We start from the raw sequence: 22172 nt of genomic DNA on the forward strand, positions 1-22172 counted from the left end.
TATTTTATCTTTATATTCCCCTTTCTCCTGTGCTTCATCTATAAAAACTCCTTCTACCTGCTCTATTAACTGGGAAGGTTCATATGAGTATTATCACTGTCATTTTTCTATGCAGGAATACATGCAGTTCATCCTCATTAAGTCCCTCATATTTTCCCCTTCTCCTCCAGTCTCTATGCTTCACCTGAGCCCTGTATTTGAAGATCAAACCTTCTGTTCAGCTCTGGCCATTCCAAAAGGAACATTTGAAATTCCCCTGGTTCATTGAAAGTCCATCTTTTTCCCTGGAAGAGGACATTCAGTTTTGCTGGGTAGTTGATTCTCAGTTGCATTCTAAGCTCTTTTGCCTTCCGGTATATTATATTCCAAGCCCTACGAGCTTCCAGTGTAGTTGCTGCTAAGTCCTGTGTGATCCTGACTGTAGCTCCACGATATTTGAATTGTGTCCTTCTGGCTGCTTGTAATATTTTCTCTTTGACTTGGGAGTTCTAGAACTTGGCTATAATATTCCTAGAGGTTGGTTTTTGGGGATCTCTTTTTCGGGGGGATAGGTGGATTCTCTCCATTTCTATTTTGCCCTCTGCTTCTAGGATATCAGGGCAATTTTCCTGTAGTAATTCTTTGAAAATGATGTCAAGGCTCTTTTCCTGATCATGACTTTCAGGTATTCTAATAATTTTTAAATTATCTTTACTAAATCTGTTTTCCATATCAGTTGTTTTCTCAATGAGATGTTTCACATTTTCTTCTAATTTTTCATTCTTTTGGTTTTGAAGTATTGAGTCCTGATTTCTTGTAAATTCAGCAATCTCCCTGAATTCTATTCTTTGTCTGAAGGATTTGTTTTCCTCAGAGAGTTTTCTTATCTCTTTTTCCATCTGGCCAATTTTGCTTTTTAAAGCATTCTTCTCTTCAATAACTTTTTGAACTGTTTATCCATTTGACCTAAGCTGGTTTTTAGCATGCTATTTTCTTCAGCATGTTTTTGGATTTCCTTGACTAAGCTGCTGACTTCATTTTCATGTTTTTCCTGCATCTCTCTCATTTCTTTTCCCAGTTTTCATTTGATTTTCAAAGCCTTTCTTGAGCTCTGTCATAGCCTGAGCCCAATTTCTGTTTTTCTTGGAGTCTTTACATGCAGGAGCTTGTGCTTCCTCATCTTCAGACTGAGTGTTTTGATCCTTCTTGGACTCATATGTAAAATATTTCTCAATGACGTTCCTCTTTTTTCTCTGCTTGCTCATTTTCCCAGCCTGAGCCTGGTTTTGGGGGTGCTTCCTGAGCTTTTGGGACACTCCCACAAGGGCCTCAGTGTGTGAGGCTCTGACCTCCCTCCTGGCCTGTGAATGACCATATGCACCCCCCTCTGCCATGGGGCTGAGGTGGAGGAGGCCCTGCTGTTCTATGGGGGGGGGCCTAGACTGCGATCAGGATCTGAATGTGTTTGGAGCCCCAGAATCCTGTTCCAGGGGCAGAGCTCTGCAGTCTCTCTCTTCACTCCCTCCCTAAGTTCAATGGGCTCATGCCCTGGGGGCTCCTGCTTACCAGCTCTGCCTGAGGGCTGGGCTCCACATGCTGGCTCTGGCAGAGGTCCCCTGCTGTTCCCCCACTTTGTGCCTGGTGCTCCCCGGGGGCGTAGCTTGGAAGACTCCCCCACTGCTGTGAGCCGAGGCTCCCAGTGCCCTGGGGCTGCCTCCAGGAGGCTGAAGTTCTTTCGCTCTGGTGGGCCACCCCTCTGGCAGGCAGCCCCTCCGACCCCGGAGAGAAGAGCCTTTCTGCTCTTTTCCAGGTTACCTTGAGTAGGAGAACTGCCTCCCTGGGTCCCTCTGTGGGTTCTGTCTCTCGAAAGTTTAGTTAGCGTCCTTAGCTTAAAAGTTTTATGAGAGAGCGCCTAAGACATGATCAGCTCTTGTCGCCATCTTGGCTCCTCCCCCTTGAAATTTTCATGTGAGTAATTTTTATAGAATATTCAGCTTTAGAGACTTCTAATTCATAGGTGGGCAGATGGTTGCTTGTGCATCTGTGATCCTGTTGGGGTGAACACTCTCACTACTCCCACAGATTGATAGCCATCTACTTGTCATGTATAATTCTTAGCCTTGAATAGAAGAAAGACTTCCAGTGCTGAAGGTCACAGACTATACTGAAAGGACTTGTGCATGCTGCTCTACTCAGTCAATTGAGAATGTCTGTGCTGAACACCAAGTTTTGTTTTTTTTTTTAAATAATTTGTATGGATAGCTTTTATTTTTATATCACCTATTTTTCTCAGTGTCACTCTCCCTCCTACCAGAACAATTCTCTGTAACAAATCATGAAAGAATTAAAAAAAACCCAAAATCCAGTTTCCACAAAATAGCTCTATCTCAGGCTGACAGTAAATGCAACTGTCCACATCAAGAGGAAAGAAATCTCTTCGTTTCAACCAAGCTTGACCACAGCATACATTTTTGATTATTTTCTTCCTGTTGTTCTGTTTACATTTTCATAGTCACTACAAAATTGGCTTTCTTGTTCTGCTCACATCATTATTGATTTCTTTGGCTTCTCGGGCTTCTCCATAGTCATCATATTTATTCTTTCTTATAGCAGAGTAATATTCTTTTACATTCTTGTACTCCTACTTGTTTAGCATTCCCTAATTAATGGACATTTTATGTGGTTCCAGTTCTTTGCCACTATTGAAAGAGCTGCTGAAAGTATTGTCATTTATGGGGAATCATTCTTTTTGTCATTGATCCCACTGGGGCATATGCCCAGCAAACTCCACAATACTTAAAACAACTTCCTGAAACAAAGGGAATGACTCTCCCACCCCCCAGAAACCATATTTAAAGATACTCTTCTCTGTCCTCTCCTCTGCCTTTTTCTTATTGTAGTTATTCTCACATTGTCTTCCCTCATTAGAATGTGAACTTCTGTTTTTGTTATCCTTTGTGTTGCAGAGATTATCACGATGCCTAGCACAGTGTCATCACTTAGAAAGTGCTTATTTATTTGCTGTCATCCTTCACATTGAAGTCCCTAAATATCAAGATAAATATTGACTTAGTTTAGAGGGGCTTGTCAGGTTATTCACAAAATTTCTCATCTTGATCTTCTACACTTTTCTAGTACACATTTTGAGTGCTGCAAGGAGAGATGAGCCAAATGTCCTGTGGAATGTTTTTCATTTGAGCATATGATTAAATCAATTCCTTTACTTGCCTCTAAAAGAAGAGCCTGTGAGCTATTTCTCCATTTAGTTGCAGCTTCTTTATGTCTTCTGGCTTTATTTAAAGCAATATTTCCAATATGAAAATGATCCAGTTCCTTAGCTAGTTTATCCTTTTGTTGGCTGTTGGACACAGCTCATACAATGAGTGCCAGAATTTAAAGGAATGTTTTTAGATAGTCTAAAAACTGATTCTTAGCACTCTGTACCCACTTTTCTGATACTCTGCCACCATCACAGTGGAAGAAGAAGAATATTACACGGGGACACTTTTAATCAATCTCTTTTTCATGAGTCATTTTAGTTAAAATGATTCATCATCTAGTGTTCAATTTTATGCCAATGATATTTTCCAAACTTAGCTACCTAGTCTTGGATAGTCATTCAGTGGAACCATACTTGAAGCCTTTCCAGCTTGGTAGAACCTAGTAGAGCTTATGTTCCCCTGGCATAGTCTTCAGAGACCATCTCCTTTGCTACAGTGATGTTCTGGAATCAGACAACAAACAATATTAAGTTCCTATCATCTGCCAAGCACTGGGCTGAGTTCTGAGGATACAAAGAAAAGCAAAAAGACAGTCCCTCCCCTCAAGCCTAATGAGAAAAACAACATGCAACTAGCTCTGTACAAACAAAATATAGACAGGATAAATTGGGGGTAGTGTCAGAGAGAAGAGTTAATAGTAGAACCTAATTAATAAATATTTTTGACATAAAGGAATTTGACTCAGCAGAAACAGTAGCTATCTCTCTTGATTTCCTTTTTTCTCTCTGAATTTTCCATGCTTCCTCGCATGGTAATTATTAGGATAAGACTTATCTCCACTCCTAGACTGTAAGCTCTTTGAGAATTGGGAAGATTACATATTTATCTTGTGTACTGCACAGTGCTAGACTGATATTGGGTAGGGGGGGAGGGGGTAGTGCCTCTTCCAGGTCATATTCTATTACCTTCTAGAGTAATGTGTTAATATGCACATTATAGGTGAAGACTGCTTAGTTTAGGGGAAAAGACTCCCCCCATGCTTCCAGTCAGCTTCCTTAAGGGCTCTGTAAAAAGAACTATATTTCTTGGTTAATCAAAATTTAATGATCCATAATCACAGTCTAAATTATCCTACATATCCTTTTGTATTCAAATGGACTTTTTATCTCTTAGTTTGTTTTTTTTTTTATTAAGAAAGTGGGGTGGGGAGTTCTTCAGTGTGTCCAGAAGTAAATAATGAATTCCATATCCCAACACTTTTATTTTGGAAAATAAAATACAACCTTATTGAGAGGCAATGTCGTACACTGGAAAGAATAAAGTCAGAGGACCTTGATTTAAATCACAGTTTTGCTACTTACTACCTGTTATTTGTACCATCATGAGAAAGTCACAACTTCTGAGTCTCAGTATCCTCACTTTTAAATGAGGAATTTCACTAAAATGGCAATTTAAGGTCATTTCCTCCTTTAAATCTATGATCCCATGTATTACCATAGGAATTAATTCCTAGCCCTTAAGAACTTAACTAGATCCTGGTTGAATGCTCCTTTGAGATTCTGTAGGGAGTCCCAGTGACTTCTGAAGTCCCATTCAGCTCTGGGATTCCATGAAGGAAAAGCCAAGGACTATTTATTCAGTGGTGATTGTAAAGTTTTTTCTTTCATTATGTTTTTGTTATCCTAAGAGTTCTTGAAGTGTTTAATGCCCTCTCACCTCGTTCCTAAAAATGTAATGCTTAGTGATTTTTTGGAAATGTGCCTATCCTAAATTAAGGTCTTATTTAAGTATCTTTGTGAGTTAATGACAAAAGGCAGAAAATTATTCTTTGCATCATGGCAAAAATGAAAATTATCTTTTCTGAAAAGAAAAAAATTTTAGTAATAACTGAATCTATACTGCCCATATTTATAACCTTTGAAATTTCAACTCTAATGTATGTTTATACCTGAATCAGAGTACTTAGTGAGGAGCTCTGTCAAAGAATTACCATTATTGATTACTGTGTGGCACAGTGGAAAGATCTCGAGTTAGACAAAGTAGATTAAAATCTTTATCTTCCTACTTGCTTTTTTGACCTTAGGATAAGTCACTTAACCAGAAATAAGACTTTGGGTATCAACTGTAAACTTAGGTGGCTGGACTAGATGATTTGTAAGGTTCTATAATTCTATCGTCCCTACAAAGGAACCTTGAGGTAAGGCCCCAAGTCATTTAGTATATTGTTTTGTATTTCAGTGGATTCTTTATTCTTTTTGAAGGATTAGCAGAAAAGTGGTTCTCCAACACTATTTTATATTCTTCCCAAAATAAGGGAGAGAAAAGATGGTTAGAAGAAAAGGGAAAAACACATGTATCACATCAATATGTCAAATTTAGAAAAAGCACTAGGTTGAATGATTTCTAAATTCTTTTCAGTACCTCATCTCAAAATCCCAGTTCTGACACCTGATTTATATAACCTTGGGCAAGTTTTCTTACCTTTCAGGCCCTTGGTTTCCTCATCTGTTAAATGATAGCATGTATTAGATCATAATGAATGTCCCTTCCACCTCTAATGATTTATGTATGGACCTCTAGCAGTCATCTATATTTTTCTTATTATTAGATCTTTTCAATGTGTGCCAGAAGCAAAAGAAAGTAATCCTAATTGGGGTTTATTCAGTTTGAAATACAAATTATTCTTATCAACATTTGAACAATTTGTCCAAAACTAAATCCATTCATATAGGATTTTGCTTCCACAGAGCTAATGGGAATCAGTGGTTTCATTGTTTGTCACTATGGAAACCAGTCAGCCTATCCTGAATCACTATTAGATCATACGGAATGATGCACATATCTCTGTGTAACTTCATCATTCAGCAAGTTGGTTTCATATACACTTGCTCCAGCAGTGTGAACCAACAAGGGGGACAATGCAGGGTTCGCCTAGGAGGCTCTCAGCTGTAAATTTTCTGAGTACTTTTTTTCAAGGTCGAAGGCACTCTACTTCTGATCCTTTGCTTCGTTTGCATCAGAGACACAGAAATTCAGTTATAGAAGTGCTTTCTTCATCTTCTCATCGGGTTATGGTGGCTATATCTTCTGTCAGCAATGCAGAAATAAATCCAACTTTTCCTGAAAGAAAAAGTAAAGCCTTTTTCTTTTAGATTACCAACACCCTTGTATTTCAGTTTGCATGCTATTCTTAGGTACTGTATTATGTATGTAAAATTTTAGATTTGAGTATTGATTGCATGTAATTCTTATTTTCTTTTATGTAAACATGTTTAAAGAATTTATGAGAGTGATGAAATAATTTGTAGCATTTTATAGACTTATATTTCCTAAATTTAACTTAATCTCTTGTGAAATATCTAGTTTTTAAAAAATTTTCTTTAAATAGCAATCTGAATGAGGTTATGGCAATTCTGTTGTAAGTGAAAGCATTTTAATAAAAAGAATACCATAATAGTTGAGTGTTTTAAATGATGAAATAAATCAGTCTTTTTTTTCCATATTGCTATCATTTGGTGAGCTAACATATGAATCTTTTAAGTATTATCATGATATGATTTTTTTCTCCTTTTGGCTTTGTAGGAAGTTCACGACGTCCAACACCAAAATATACTAAAGTTGGGGAACGTTTACGACATGTCATTCCTGGACATGTGGCATGTTCGATGGCATGTGGTGGTCGAGCCTGCAAGTATGAGAATCCAGCCCGCTGGAGTGAGCAGGAACAAGCTATCAAAGGGATTTATTCCTCCTGGTAATGTGGTGGGCTGGTTTTCCCAAAGCTGTCAATGAAGAAGCAGCATGAATTCATTAACATAACCATAACAGTGATTGTATTTTTAAAGCTTACAGTCTTTTCATTAAGTTCTTAGGTCTGTTAACAGCCTCTGAGTTAGGAGATTGGTTCACTTTGTTTTTGAAATTTTTAGTAATATTAACCAGTGTGTAGACAGGAATCCAATAAGATCTGGAGGTATCTATCTTAAGTTCATGTTTTAAGCTTTGAAATAATGACTTTTATTTGACATTCCTTTAAGTGCCAAATTCAAGGAATTTTCCTACTTCTCTATATTGAAAATGATTTGACTAATAGAGCATTTGATGAAAGTTGGAGGTATTGGAGTCAGGTTCTAGATTTGCCACTTTCTAAATTTCTCTGAGCTGCAGCTTTCTCATTTATAAACTGAAGATATTTTCATTGCCTACCTTAGAGAGGTATCATTAGGATCCAATGAAATCATCTTTGACAAGTGCTCCTAAAATGTCAGCTCTTATTAGACCTGAAAGGATGTCTAATCATGTTGATATAGCTGATCGTATTTTTTAGTCTTTGTAAGTCACATGAATTACTGGTACTTAGTGCTCTTGTTCGGTAACAGATATGCATGTAAATAGTAAGTTGGATAATCACACCTTGCCATATGCATTAGCTACATTCCTGAAGAGTTATAAATAGAACTTCTGTAAATTGAGGAGTTTAAATAAACTGCAGGAGCATTCTCCTTCAAGGATTCTTATCATGAATCATTTGTTAAGGCCAAGAATCTTTTGGAAACTTATTTTTTGTTGCCTATCTGTTTTGCAAATTTGTATTTTCATATACTGAATTTCATTCAATTCCTATGCTATTTAACCAAGAATAATATGATGAAATATGAGAAGCAGTTTGACTGAGTTGCTAGAGGAGACTGCTCCCCTAAACTCCCTGAGAAGCACTGATAATCTCTAAGATTCCTAATACCTTTAAAACTTTGATTGTAGGATAGGATTCTTCCTTTTTCCTAGGATTTTATGAAGCTAAAACTTAATATCTGAGTATATTTTGTCCTTTTCTAATCATTACATAAGACTGTAACCAGATTTGTTTAGGTAAGTTCTTGCCTAATAATGGAGGTTGGGGGGTAGGTAGGAAGAGAAGCTTGAAAAATGAAGGGCTATAGTATATCTCTGGGGCCCTTCAAGTTCTAAAATTCTTGGGGTCTCTGTGTTTACCAAAGTCTTCCTCCTGCCTCTTCCAGGGTCACAGATAACATACTTGCAATGGCTCGACCATCAACTGAGCTAATTGAAAAGTACAACATCATTGAACAGTTTCAAAGGTAAATGACCTCATTGCTCATAAATTCAGGTCCCCTAATTTGCCACCAACATCACTTTTGATATCAGGTACAAAGGCAGTCAAGGAACTTCATTTCAAATAAGAAATTGAAGCTTGCAAGTATTTGTTGATGTTATTGTATAAATAAGGGCTGAAAAAAATATCAGATCCCAGTATAATGAATTTCTTTTCTCCTTAAGCTATGGCATAAAAACAGTAATTAACCTTCAGCGACCTGGAGAGCATGCAAGCTGTGGGAACACACTAGAACCAGAAAGTGGCTTCACTTACCTCCCTGAAGCTTTCATGGAAGCTGGCAGTAAGATCATTCCTGCTGATTTTCTTTATTAATTATCAAATATAATGTTTACAGAATCTTTACTGTTATGTTCCCCAGTTAAGAGAAGCTTGGGAAATGCTTCTTGTACATAGGATTGCGTGAAAAAATGAAAATAAATGCTTCTGTCTTTGGGGTGCTATTATTGGGAGCCCAAGTTCATCTTTGAGAGTGAGAGAGATGGTTAAACCCATTAAAGCCAACAACTATAATTATCATAAAAGACATATTTATTGTGTTTTTAGTCAAAGAACTAGAAAGTGTATTGCTTAAAATGGGCAGAAATGAAGGCTCAAAATTGCATGCTCTTGAAGGTTTGCATGTAACAACTACCTCATCTTTTTTTAGAAAAAGATTTGCTCCAAGTAGAAATAAAATCTAGATTTATTCTTCATTGTTATTCAGTCATTTTCCATCATTCCTGACTCTTCTTGACTCCTGGGGGGAGGGGGTTTCTTGGCAGAGATACTGGAGTGTTTTGTCATTTCCTTTTCCAGCTCATTTTACAGATGAGGAAACTGAGGCAAACTGGGTGAAGTGATTTGCCTAGGGTCACATAGCTAGTAATTGTCTGAGGCCAGATTTGAGCTCGGTTTTCCTGTCTTCAGGCTCAGTGCTCTCTCCACTGCACTAGCTAGGTGCCCAGATTTTTACTAGGTGGTCTTTCATTAGATTCTTGTGTTTTTATACTGAGACAGTATAGAACATTTTCTACTTACAGCTTAGTAATTTTTGTATGAATCACTTCACTTGTTAAATCTTTCCAGAGATTTTTCCAACAGAACTTCAATAAGACATTTTTCAATAGTACTTTATTTTTTCCAATAACTTGTAAAGACAATTACATTCATTTAAAAAATTTTTTTGAGTTTCAAGTTTTTTCCACTTCCTTCCCTTCCCTAGATAGATTTATATGTGCAATCATTGTAAAACATATCCATATTAGTCATGTTGTGAAAAAAAGAAACAGAACAAAAGGAAAAAAAACTGCACGAAAAAGTAAAAAAGCCAGTATATTTCCATCTGCATTCAGACGCTATCAGTTCTTTCTCTGGATGTAAATAGCATTTTCTGTCACAAGTCCTTTGAAATAGCATACCTTAAGCAGAACCAAAACTATTAACCTTTTCAGTGGTATATTTACTTAGGGAATTGGCATAGATACCCTTTAAAATCTCTTCCACTTCTTAAGATTCCTTGATTTTTACCACAATTAGAGAACATATGTTTTAAGTACAAATCTAATCAGATTGAGCCTCAGTATCATACTTTAATGGTTTAATTCATTTTCATCAGAAATCTTGATAAGTATTCTTTCCTACAAGTTGATTTTTTTCCCTTTCATTTTTTTAGTTTACTTCTACAATTTTGGATGGAAGGACTATGGTGTAGCATCTCTTACTACCATCTTAGATATGGTGAAGGTGATGACATTTGCCTTACAGGAAGGGAAAGTAGCTATTCATTGTCATGCTGGGCTTGGTCGAACAGGTAAATTTATGTCAGTGAGTGTTACAGTTTTACATATACATCCATAAAGATTTTACTGTGATATTTTCTAAGTATTGAAGTAAATATTCCTTAAAAATGCTTCCAAATTTTTACTTCATTTTACCTAAAAAATGAATTGATAACCCTTACGCACCAATATAATCTTACTATCCAAAAAGTCTGGAACTTTGGAACCTCTTTGAGAACTTGAAACAGGCTGTCTTAGCTCTGAACACTGCCTAACATTCTCACACTGCAAATGACCAAAGTAAATGCTTTCATAAGAATAAGCTTGGTGATATCTTTTAATGGCTTGGCTAAGAGTTTTCTTTTTGCAGGAAAGGACTGTAGGACTAGAATAAACTGAATCATTAACCATTTATTTCTTCCTGTAAACAAAAGCTGCTTCACCTTGTTACAATCCTTTTTTAAAATATGACTTTCCTTATAAAGTTCTCTTCCTAGCCTTATGATCCTTTTGGAGACTGAGGATATTGTTGATAAGATACTATTACTCAAGAACCGATAATTTTACTTAAAAATACTTTAGAAGCACCTGGTAGCAGACAGAGAAGAGAACATTTATTTGCACTATAATCTTACTTTATTAGGGTGTAAAATAGGCACCACCCATATCTAGACCCTCAGGAGAAACAACTAGTCTTACAGCTTGAATTGATCAGATCCAATAGCAAGCAGATTTAAATATTTGCCACATGATATAAAAATATATGCCACAGGATATAAAAAGTTTAACAGACCTTTAACAGAAGATTAACAGACCTTCCCTGTGGTAAAGTTTGTATCTCATAGTTAAACAAGTTCATAGAACATTAGGAACCATAGTAATATGTTGTCATCTTCACAGATTAGTGTTAGAATTACATGGGGTCAAGAAACACGTATGTTTTGAGAGAAATATATTCAGAAAAGTTAAGCAATGTGCTGATCCAAAAAGAAGAAAAATGGGGATAACCACAAGACTGCCTAATGGTCAGGAAAAAAAAGTGGGTTGGGAATGTGACTAATTCAAAAGAAGTGATCAGCGTGGGAAGGGTTAGAAAATGGAATGTCTGAACTCTCTGGGTAAAGTGGAAAGGGCAGGAAACCAGACACATTGGCTTATGAGGTGGGCAGGATCAGGAAAGCATAAAGCAGAGATGTTGGAGCTGAAGACCCCAAGCAACAAGAGCAGAAGTCAAAATCAGATGAGGAAGAGACAAAGCACTCCTTCATCTAGGGAAAGGAATGAGAATGAAGAATTTAAACATTATTTTCCAGTGGTTTTGTTAACTTCCATAATTAGTTGATGTTGGTAGTAGTAAAAGACTAAAATTTATTACTAAATGTATATAGTTATTAAATATTATATGGTTATAAATATCTCTTATAACTTCTTGAAATGTTCACATATACAGATCTCAGAATATATTATTAAATTCAAAATCAGCAAAATATGGTAAATGAATACTTAGGTTTTCCAATGCTAATAATCCTATTCCTTCACTTTTTTTTAGGTGTTTTAATAGCTTGTTATTTAGTTTTTGCAACAAGAATGACTGCAGATCAAGCAATTATCTTTGTTCGGGCAAAAAGGCCAAATTCGATACAAACAAGAGGCCAGTTATTATGTATAAGAGAGTTCACTCAGTTTTTGATTCCTCTCCGCAATGTGTTTTCTTGTTGTGAGCCTAAAGCACATGCTGTTACTTTATCACAGTACTTAATTCGCCAGCGTCATTTACTTCATGGTTATGAAGCTCGAATTCTAAAGCACGTGCCAAAAATTATTCATCTGGTTTGCAAACTGCTGTTGGACTTAGCAGAGAACAGACCAGTGATAAAGGAGGACATTTTGAAGGTACCAGATCTCTCAGCTGAAATTGAAAAGACAGTCTCAGAGATGGTGACCATGCAGCTGGATAAAGAGCTAATGAGGCGGGTGACAGATGCCTCCCTTCCATTCACCCCCTCGGCAGTGAAAGTAGCTTTTGAGAACCAGGATGCTGTTTTCTCCAGTGAACATGAGTTTGATCCTCTTTGGAAGAGGCGGAATGTCGAATGCCTGCAGCCACTGACTCATCTGAAAAGGCGACTCAGTTACAGTGACTCAGACTTGAAACGAGCTGAATTTCTCTTAGAGCATGGAGAGACTCCATGGACAGTGCCAACCCAGGTTGTCCTGTGCAGTCACCTCCAGCAGCCACAGCTGCAGCCTGAGAGCCCCGCTTGTATCCAGGTATCTCCTCCACTGGACTTCAGTAAAGAAGCTTTGGTCCGCAATACATTTTCTTTCTGGAATCAACCTAAATGTAGTGGTCTGGAAGTCTCTAGAGATGAGGGATCACCACAGTTAAATAGGAGAAAGATTCCAAAGGAAATCCAACGGAGTAGAACCTTTTCTTCAGGTCTTTCAGGTGTGCACCATACTGGGGAGTCAGTCACAGGCAAGGTTGCATATACCCCCAGGTCACCCTGTGACCTGCCCCAGAAAGCTGACCCCTGTAGGTATGACCCTGGCAGTCACTGGGGACAAGATACCATGGCTAACTGTGGTGGTGGGACTTGCTGTGTCCCTCAGAAATGTGATGCTGTTCCTGGGGCAGAATGTATTGCCAGATCTGAAAGCCAAGAAAGTAATGCCCTACCACAAGCAATGCCACTGAGTACTGAAGCACGAAGAGTGTTGGCAGCCAAAGCCCTGGCCAATTTGAATGAATTTTTAGAAGAGGAAGAAATAAAACAGAAAGTGGAAATGTGGCAGGTATTTTTATCTTACTTCTTACCTACATGCTGGTTTCTCCCCTCCAAATCCTCTGTTGAGTTCAGGAGACAGATGAATCCTACTTAATACTAAGAGGCTCAGCTGAAGTTGAAGTCAGTTGTCGAAGAGGTGAATATTTAGGTTTATTGGGCACATTGTGTTTATTATATCCTGCCTTGCAAAAATTATATCAGTATTATTTTGTGTCTTGAGTAAATTAAAGATATTCCAGATAACAGGACAAATTCCTACTACAGGTCTTCAGGCAGGTGACCTGTATAGTCATTCAAAACCGGCTAGAGCAAGAAAAGAGGGTCTGGATCACCCTCAGAGTTCCAAAGGTAAATTGAGCTTTCAAAAGAAGGACCCTTCCTATTTTTTTAAAATGTATCTGAGAGGTGGCTAGGTGGCACAGTGGATAAAGCACTGGCCCTGGAGTCAGGAGTACCTGGGTTCAAATCTGGTCTCAGACACTTAATAATTACCTAGCTGTGTGGCCTTGGGCAAGCCACTTAACCCCATTTGCCTTGCAAAAAAACCTTAAATAAATAAATAAACAAACAAACAAACAAACAAACAAATAAATAAATAAATGAAGATGTATCTGGGATTTTGCCTTTGGGTTTAGTGTATTTTTCTATAAACTTTTGTAATGAAAATTTTAAATTTATAAAATTGTAACTAAAATTTCAATAACAAACAATAGCTGATGTTAAATCACATCAGAATGATTTATTAGCATATGGTCCATGTGATATAAATTATTCTTTAATACAGATGCCTTCTATAAGTAGGGTTATGGAAGATAAGTGTTTATTAAGTGCTTACTGTGAGCAAGGCACTGTACTAAATATATATCCAAATTTTCCTCGAAAGGGCGGGTCACTTTCATTTTATATATCCAGACTTCAATAATAAATAAGCATGACTTAAGTTTGTGACCTCCTCAAGATATATGCATAATTAAGATAGAACTCATAAAACTGAATGGGGAGAAAGCACTTACTGAAGTAAAGCTTTCTTCATTTATTAGGACAATTTCTTTGTTTGATTAAAAGAATAATCATCTTAGCAGATTGTGTAAGTCTGTAGATTTCCTATTCTTATCTTTCTGTTAAACTGAGGTAATACCTAGAATTCTCATATTTTTTTTCCCTTAGCCCCATTGCTTATTATTTCTTTAGATAACTCCATGATACCAGAGAGATTTAGGAATTGGGAACAGTTGAGGAAAGACTTTTCAGAAACAAAGCTACATGGCGTAGACACCATTCTGAAGATCTGTTTGTGATATTTCTATTTCCTTTGCTTTAGTACCTAATATGTCTTTTCTTGAACTGAAGAGAAGTAAGGTAGAAAAGTAACTTCTTTCAATGGATAATTTAATTTATTATGATTTTTCAAAGTAGGTCTAAAGAACAACTTTTTTGTTTTTACTAAGCTCAAGGTGTTTGACAGATTTTTTTATGGATTTAACAATAAACTTTTAGCTAATACAAATTCAGTTTCATTTTTAAAAAATTCAGAAGGTAACAGTAACTGTACTCAATTTGCCAAGAGAATTACTTGGGTGAAAATAACCATTGAGTTCTTTTAGTTGATTTGATTCTTTGGAAACTGATATCTCACCTCTGACTATTAACTAGATTTCTCACTATCTATACACAGTACTAAGCAAAGAGATTAATAAATTAGGCTAAATAATTGTAAATGAGTAAAAAATAATTGGAAAGTTTGAAGAACCCAGTACTGCAAGGCTACATTTTATTTATATTGGGATACTGTCAAAAATATATTAAAATTTGTATATTATTTCTTAGGTGATCTCCTCTATTCCCTACTCATAATACCCAAATAAAATAAGGTATAAAGTCCCATGTTTAGGTTGTTTGCAAATTTATGTAATTTTTCCAGGTCTTCAAGTTGGTTCATCCTATGAGAATATGGTGTGGTTTTTCATCTTTACCAGGATTACAATGTAATTCTAAAAAAACAATTTAATAGAGATCTGCTATATACTCTCTTCCAAAGTATTGCCAGTTGACACATTAAAACACTTTGTAAATATAAGCTGCTATTATTTTTATTCAGATGCAAAAGTTATTCCATAAATTCCACTGTAATTTACACAAACTTTCTGAATTTTTCATACATTGGAATTCATAAATTCCATTACCAAAAATGTATTACTATCCTGGGTTCTTAAAACTTGCTTTTCTTAAATTAGCAAATATCAGAATAACAAAGGATATAAACAACAAATAATTTGAGATCTGGTCTTAACTCCTCTAGGGCATGAAATTTAGAGGTTACTAAAAGCAGTTGTCTTATAATGTAAATTACATTATAAGAAAAAGGTAAAAGAAGAAAGAACCACAAGGTCTCCTTCTTACCTTCCAATGGCTGTCTCTCAGCAAGGCTCCTTCCTTATACCACCCTCTGTGAATACTTGGAGGTACTCCACAGTTCCAATCCATGGGATTCAATATAGTATTAAGGTGTCTTAATAGAGTATCCCACCACCAGAGAACTTTGTGTCCCAAGGTCTGAGGCCCCACTCATTTTGCCTTTCAGTTTTTTACTTTGTTCCAGGCTCATTATAGATCCAAATGCACAGGTTATTAAAACTTCAATCAAATAGTGCCATTTTTTTTTTTTTAGAAAGAACTTAATTCACGAGATGGGGCTTGGGAAAGAATATGTGGAGAAAGAGATCCTTTCATACTGTGTGGTTTGATGTGGTCCTGGGTAGAACAACTAAAAGAACCTGTTATCACCAAAGAGGATGTCGATCTATTAGTCAACAACTGTGCTGATGCCTCAGAAGCACTGTCCTTATTGGAAAAGGTATTGTAGCCCTCACCTTCATTTTCCTGTTTACCACAGCATCCCAGAGGCCCTCAAATAGCATCAGTACCTGCACACAGGCCTTCAAACTATCAGCCTTTTGGTTGTTATTAGACATTTATTATTTCTTCAAGCAAATTATAATTTCCATGAGGGGAAAGGATGGTGTCTTTCCTTCTTAATCCATTTTTCCTATCTTCTTCTAAAGCTCTTTTTCCCCCTAATCATTACACCTGATTGATCACACAGGCACTCAGACATTTTTGTTGACTAGCTGATTAAACATGAGGTGGATATAAAAGTTTAGTATGGTCTACCATCCACTAAAAATAGCTTAACTGAAACAATTATGCCCAATAAAAATAAGAATATGGGGTGGGGGAATAATCATCGAATTCTTGGGAGAAAACACTTAAAATGCAATGCAGTTCAATAAACATACCAACTTTCTACTACATGTAAGATACTATATGCTAGGTACTTGAGCATACAGAGACAAAAATGAAAATGTCTCCATCCTCAAGGATTGTTTTCAGGTATTGGATAATTCCTTATCTTTATATTCTCTTGAAATTTTTATGCAATATTCAGGTTCATTCTTGATCAAACTGGTGTAATACTCTGCAAATTACTTTGAAAAAATATCACTACGTAGTTAATCTAGGTAGTCAGTTGGAAGAGCTGATAAAGATTGGATCCATCGTCAGGAAGATCTCTGCTCAAATGCAACTGCAGACTCTTCCTGTCTTTGTGACTTTGAGCAAGTCACTTGCCATTCTCTGGCCTAACTTTCCTCATCCCCTGACTCACAGCATTGGGGCAAACCCTCAAGGCCCATGGATGTCTTGTAGCTAGAGAGCTCTCATGACTTGTTTAAACTTTAGAAGACAAGATGTGGCTTCAGTCTTATTCATATCTCTGCAACTAATGATTGGTTTCTTGTAGAAGATTTTAAAACAACTTACATTTGCTTTTTGCTACAACAGGGGCAACACCAGACTATTCTTTGTGTCTTGCACTGTATAGTGAATTTGCAGACAATTCCTGCTGACATTGAGGAAGCTTTCCTTGCCCATGCCATTAAGTCTTTCACCAAGGTAAATAACACTCCTTCTCTTCCCTGTCTAATAATTCAGTTTGGTTCAACTCATATCAGATGGGTAACATGGTCTTTGCACTGAAATTTAAGGGAATCTAAGACTCGTAGTCTCTTTTAGATAATTTTGGCTAAAGAATGGGTAACTGACATTAGGAAAGCCTTGGGGTATGATAGAGTTTTTTAAAAGAGAATTTTAGAAGAATTTATTTTTTAGTTTAAGGGAAAAGCAATTGAATAGAGTTTTGAAAATGTTGAAAATAATGTGCTTAACAGAGGTCAGGGAATCTTGTTAAGCCAGTTCTGCCTTGAACTGAAACAAGGAACTATTTTTTGAGTATTTCATATTCAACATTGATTAGGCAATACTATATTTTGGCTTGGAAAATATTAATAAAAATAAAAAGACTATTTCCTTCCCATACAGATCCTTTTTTTGTATTTGAAGGGGAGGTTGCTCCAAAAGAGGAAAATCTCAGAATTAAAGGGGGGGAAAAATCTTCCTCTCTCAAATTGTCACTGCCCCCCAGTGGTTGATATTGAAAATATCTATGGTAGATGGATTCTAACCATAATATATTTGAGAGAATATGAAATGAATACATGCATGTATCTGGAAAAAATACTAGCCATTCTTTAAAGTACTGTATATTTTTAAAAATCACTTTCAATTTTTAACAAAACTTTGTCCCTCAGTTTTTAGATGTAACTTCTCTAAGGATATTAGTTAACTGAGTAACTCTGAGAAAAATCACTAAACCAATCTGAATTTGAACTTCCTTATCAGTGAACTTAGGAGGGTGTATTAATTTCTCTCCAAAATTCCTTCTAGCTATAAAATCATCAAATTCTGTTTATATTTAAACCTTAGAAGATATTTAGACTGCCTTTTATGCATGGAAAGTTGTGTTCTATGTTATAATGGCAAACAGAACCAGATGGAATCAAAATTAAAGGATAACACATGGGAAAGTAGAGAGGAAGAAGATAAGCTGCCAATATGATCATTAGTAATCAATAAAAATTAAGTACCTACTCTGTGCTAAGTGCAGAGAGACACACACAGCAAGATAAGAGTCTGAGGAGTTCCCAATCTAAGAGGGAGACAGCATGCAAGTCAGGATGAATAAGTTTGATACTAAATAAATGGGATACAATTAACAGAGAGAAAGTACAATAGAAGTGAGAGGGACTGGAAAGACCAGGAGATGGAGATGAGCTAAGATAAGGAGAGGATGCCACACATGCCAGGGAAAATGTCAAGAGAGGAGAGGAGGAGACAAGTTATTATTGTTAAGATTTAACTTTTATTTCATTGGAATGTTTAAGCCTAAGGAAAAGTAAAGTAATATTTGATTAATAATCTATGAACAATGACCTATACATTCAATTGTATTCATTTCTCTGCTGTCTTTTGATGCTAAAAATCATCAGATTGAACTTTTGAGTTTTCACCTAAATGTTTGCTCTTTCAAGAGACCTAGTCTAGTACTCAATTAAAAATGAGAGTGGGCAGATTCTTGTCTGATGTGTCACAGACTGGTTGTGGGACACTGATCATCTCAGAGTGCCTCCAGTCATTCTTGAACAGGCTTGAGTAGCTATCATGGAGCCTGGGATAACTGATCTGCCTTTTTTCAGGGAGCTCCTCACCCAAAGATCCCTCCTCCTATGAAAATCACTGATATATTCCCCCCAAAACACACACACACACACACACACACACACACACACAAAACCTGAATCTCTTAAATTATTCTGTCTATACTTTATGAGAATTGCATATATAGTTTTGTGTGAGATCTGGACATAGATAAAAAAAAGCATTTTTCTTCATCTCAAATAATTTAAAGGCAGAATATACTCCCCCCCCCCTTTCTTGGGCCTTAATAGAAAAACATTTTATAAATGAGCTCTATTAATATAGTTTTTCTTTGTTACCAGATTAATTTTGATTCTGAAAATGGACCAGTGGTTTATCACACCCTGAAAAAAATATTTAAGCACGCATTAGAAGAAAAAAGAAAGATTACAAAAGAAGGATCAGAACACATCTCTTAATGTTTACAGTTCTATGTTGGGGGTCTTCTGTGGATCCCAAGAAGGATCTGTTTATGATCAGCTACTTTTTCTCCCTTCAATGTTTTAGTTTAATCTAACCTGAAGACCCTGATAACTTTTATGGTCATATGTGAATATGTTGAAGTTCTTAAGAGATGCTTTTTTTTGGTGGTTTTATTGTGGCATTTCATTTAAAGTGATTTTTATGTTATGTATGATATGTTTTGAAACTATTTATTGATTCTGAAAAAGTACATTCACAAGTTTTATTTTTGTGTTTGAACAATTGCCATAAAGTCAGTGCCAGTTCCTTTTATTTAATGAATTGAGCTAATGTATTAACATTTGAAGTACATGATGTTTACATTAATATTTTTGTTTTACATTGTGGTAGATAACTGACTCTACTTTCCAAAACAATTGTCTTGATGATTGAATTGTCTTTGGAATTTAAAATACTTTAATAGTTAAACAACACTATATAGCCATTCCTTCTTGACATATAACTTAAATAAGTCACCAAGTGTCCTGAAATGTTGTTTTATATTTGTGACTACCGATGTTTCTGTTGCAAGATTTTTGAAGGATTTTTTCATTTGTTTGAGTTTGTTTTAAATGTGGCAAAATATTTCAAGGTATATTTTTTCCAAGATCAGTAATTTGATGTTAAAAGATTGAATGTAATTTGGTTTGGTAATTTTGTATTTGAGAAAAATAGATCTGCTTTATTTGTCAGGACTATGGATAAACTCTGCAGCACACCAGCCTTTGCCATCCCAGGAAGGCAGTATCCATTCTCAGGACCTAAAGCCTTATTTCCTTTGTACTGGGTAACTGCTTAGCCAAATAGCTACAAGCTTATCTTCAAATTATCTTTAATAAGAAAATAGGATGAGAGACTGACTGTAAGAGACAGAGCCAGGCTTCCATAAAATATGTTGGACCCATGCCCATTGAAGGCATTTTTGATAGTAGAGAAAACTGTAGTTCAGGAATTTTCTTAGGGGGGAGTCTTTCAGTGCCCTGTACTGGAACCAGCATATTCTTTCGTTTGGAGTAAGGGCACCATTCAGAAGACTTTTTAGATTTTTTTTTTTTTGTTCTAGGAGTTGGTAACTGTCACTCAATCTAGAACTCTCACCTATAAACCCCTAGAGCCACTCTGGAAACTTCCATGTCTTCAGACAGAAGGAAAGTAGTCAAGATGATGATGGGACTGAGAACATTAGTCACAGTGGAAGAGACAGTAAAGGGAAATGAGCAGCAAAGCTCTCTTATCTTATCCTAATTGTCTTCTATACCATTTTGTTCCAGAGATTTGCTCTATTAAGAGAAGAGTCTATCATCTTGGGATTATAATAGATTAAATTTGGTCCAAAGAGACTGTTTTTCATTTATCAGCTGAGAGATGTTAGTTCCTAGCAAAGCAAACTGGCACTTATATAAATGACAGTTATTCCTGGCATTGTCATAGTAGTTGTAGTAATGAAGACAATAGTTGAAGTGGTATCCAGGAGAAACTAACTTTATCTTTTATTTTTTGGATATTAACTGAAACAACTCCAAGGAAAGTGGGGGGGGTACCACCTGTTGTAAATTAATAAAGATAATTTCAGGGAAAGTTTGATTGACTACCAGTAGTTGAAATGCCCTCCTGACTTTTATAGTGCAAATTAAGCAAGCTACTGTTCATCAGAAATAATGGTCAGTTTTCACATTACTAACTCAGTTGTTGGATATTAAATGAATTTCTTGAGGGAATATTCCACTAAAAAATTGTAATGAGCTGGATTCACCTCCATTGAATAGACCAAGTCATTCCTGAAATTCCTCATTTTCAAGTGCCTGAGTTGGGGGGGGGGGGTAGGGAGAACAACCAAAAATAACCTCTGTTTTAGTCAAAATAAGATTATAGAAGAATTAATTTTTTAATCAAAATATTGTAAACCCTCTGTGCTCTATATATGGGCAAATGACAACCATGACTCATTTGACAAATTGATAATTTATATAAACTATTAATTTCCATTTGAAGAGCAAATATAGTATAGTCCTGATGCTACTATAGTATTCTGTGGTTAAAAAGTAGATTAAAATAGCCATGAAAATGAGTATATGCCAAGGACCTGAAAGAATTGACTAGCTTAAAGAAATCAGGCTGTAAATGAGAATTGTATTAATTTTAATAAAAATGGAAAATAGAACCCCAAAGAGTAGCAGTGTACTTTTTTAGTCTATTGATGTTTCCTATCACAATGAGCATCTTGATGACACTGGTAAGCCCAGGGTAAGGGGTGGGAAAGTTGATAAAAAGTTCTTTAAGGGAATAATAATTTGGAGTTTAAAAAAAAATTAGCCAAGATGAAGTAAACACCTACAGTCTTTTAACTATGTCTTGTTAAAGACTTATAACCCTAATTATCAAAATAGAGACAATGTTGTTTATCCACCATTTAAGTGTTCTTCTAGTAGCACTTAGCCTTGGATGCAAGACCAGAACTGACCCCTTTGTCTCAGCCCTTGCAGCAGTAATGTGTTTATGCCTCAAGTCACCTCCACTCTTGGGTTCCATATCCCCATCTATAAAATGGTGAGAGAAGGTAATGCTCTAGGAGTCATCAAACCATAAGATTTCCAGCTGGAAGGATTGTTAAAGATTCTCTGCTGCAAATTTTACTTGTATTTACTTGCATTTACTTGTATTTTGTTTGCAAAGGCCTTCAGGATATCACTTTTGCTGTAATTGATAGAACATTGTATTTTTTGCTGTGTTGATAATTAAGCTGTAGTTGCCTCCTGTGACAAACCACCACTGTAAAACATTGCAATCAAGAATCCATTCAATGACTGCTTATCTCTGTCTGTTAATTTAGCTCAAAAGCCCTAACAGCTATGCTGATAGTTTTAGTCCTATCTTAAACCCACTTACTATATTGGCCTTGAGAAACAATCTGTATGTTTTGGATAAGATTCACTATAAAGCATGAACCACCATTTGTTCTTTTAGACAAATACCAAGAACCAATTTAGACACAATTTCTCCATTTTCTTCTAAGTGGAGAATGCTTGTAGATAAGCCATGGTCCTATTCTATTTCAAACTAGTCCTAAGTTGTTTAAAGATATTTTTTCTCTTGGTTTGTACACTGACATCTCCTTTTAAACTCAACTGGGAACTTCGTGAGTACATTGCAAACAGCCTGCCCTCTGTACCTTCAGCTCCCTTACAATCTTTCTGTGTGCCATCAATACCTAAACAGCTCTGAGCAAAAAGCCTCA

The 22172-nt window shown here is 36.1% G+C and overlaps 1 protein-coding gene across 10 annotated transcripts in view; it reads left to right on the plus strand.

The window, feature by feature from the left end:
• The window catches only part of PTPDC1 (protein tyrosine phosphatase domain containing 1), a 91208-nt gene that overhangs the window by 58114 nt on the left and 10922 nt on the right, over positions 1 to 22172 (plus strand). For 7 of the 10 annotated variants that reach the window (XM_074198358.1, XM_074198354.1, XM_074198351.1 and 4 more), the window contains 8 exons: positions 6783 to 6954; positions 8219 to 8299; positions 8499 to 8617; positions 9989 to 10126; positions 11644 to 12890; positions 15552 to 15737; positions 16724 to 16834; positions 18778 to 21105. In XM_074198358.1, coding sequence (XP_074054459.1) covers positions 6783 to 6954; positions 8219 to 8299; positions 8499 to 8617; positions 9989 to 10126; positions 11644 to 12890; positions 15552 to 15737; positions 16724 to 16834; positions 18778 to 18894 — 2171 coding nt within the window. In that variant the 3' untranslated portion in view covers positions 18895 to 21105. Of the gene's footprint in view, positions 1 to 4222; positions 6333 to 6782; positions 6955 to 8218; positions 8300 to 8498; positions 8618 to 9988; positions 10127 to 11643; positions 12891 to 15551; positions 15738 to 16723; positions 16835 to 18777; positions 21106 to 22172 lie in introns of those variants that run through there. The other 3 variants (XR_012470952.1, XR_012470953.1, XM_074198350.1) reach the window with 2 other exon arrangements.

Source organism: Macrotis lagotis, chromosome 8 (genome assembly GCF_037893015.1).
Source record: "Macrotis lagotis isolate mMagLag1 chromosome 8, bilby.v1.9.chrom.fasta, whole genome shotgun sequence".
In the NCBI taxonomy this organism is placed as follows: Eukaryota; Metazoa; Chordata; class Mammalia; order Peramelemorphia; family Peramelidae; genus Macrotis; species Macrotis lagotis.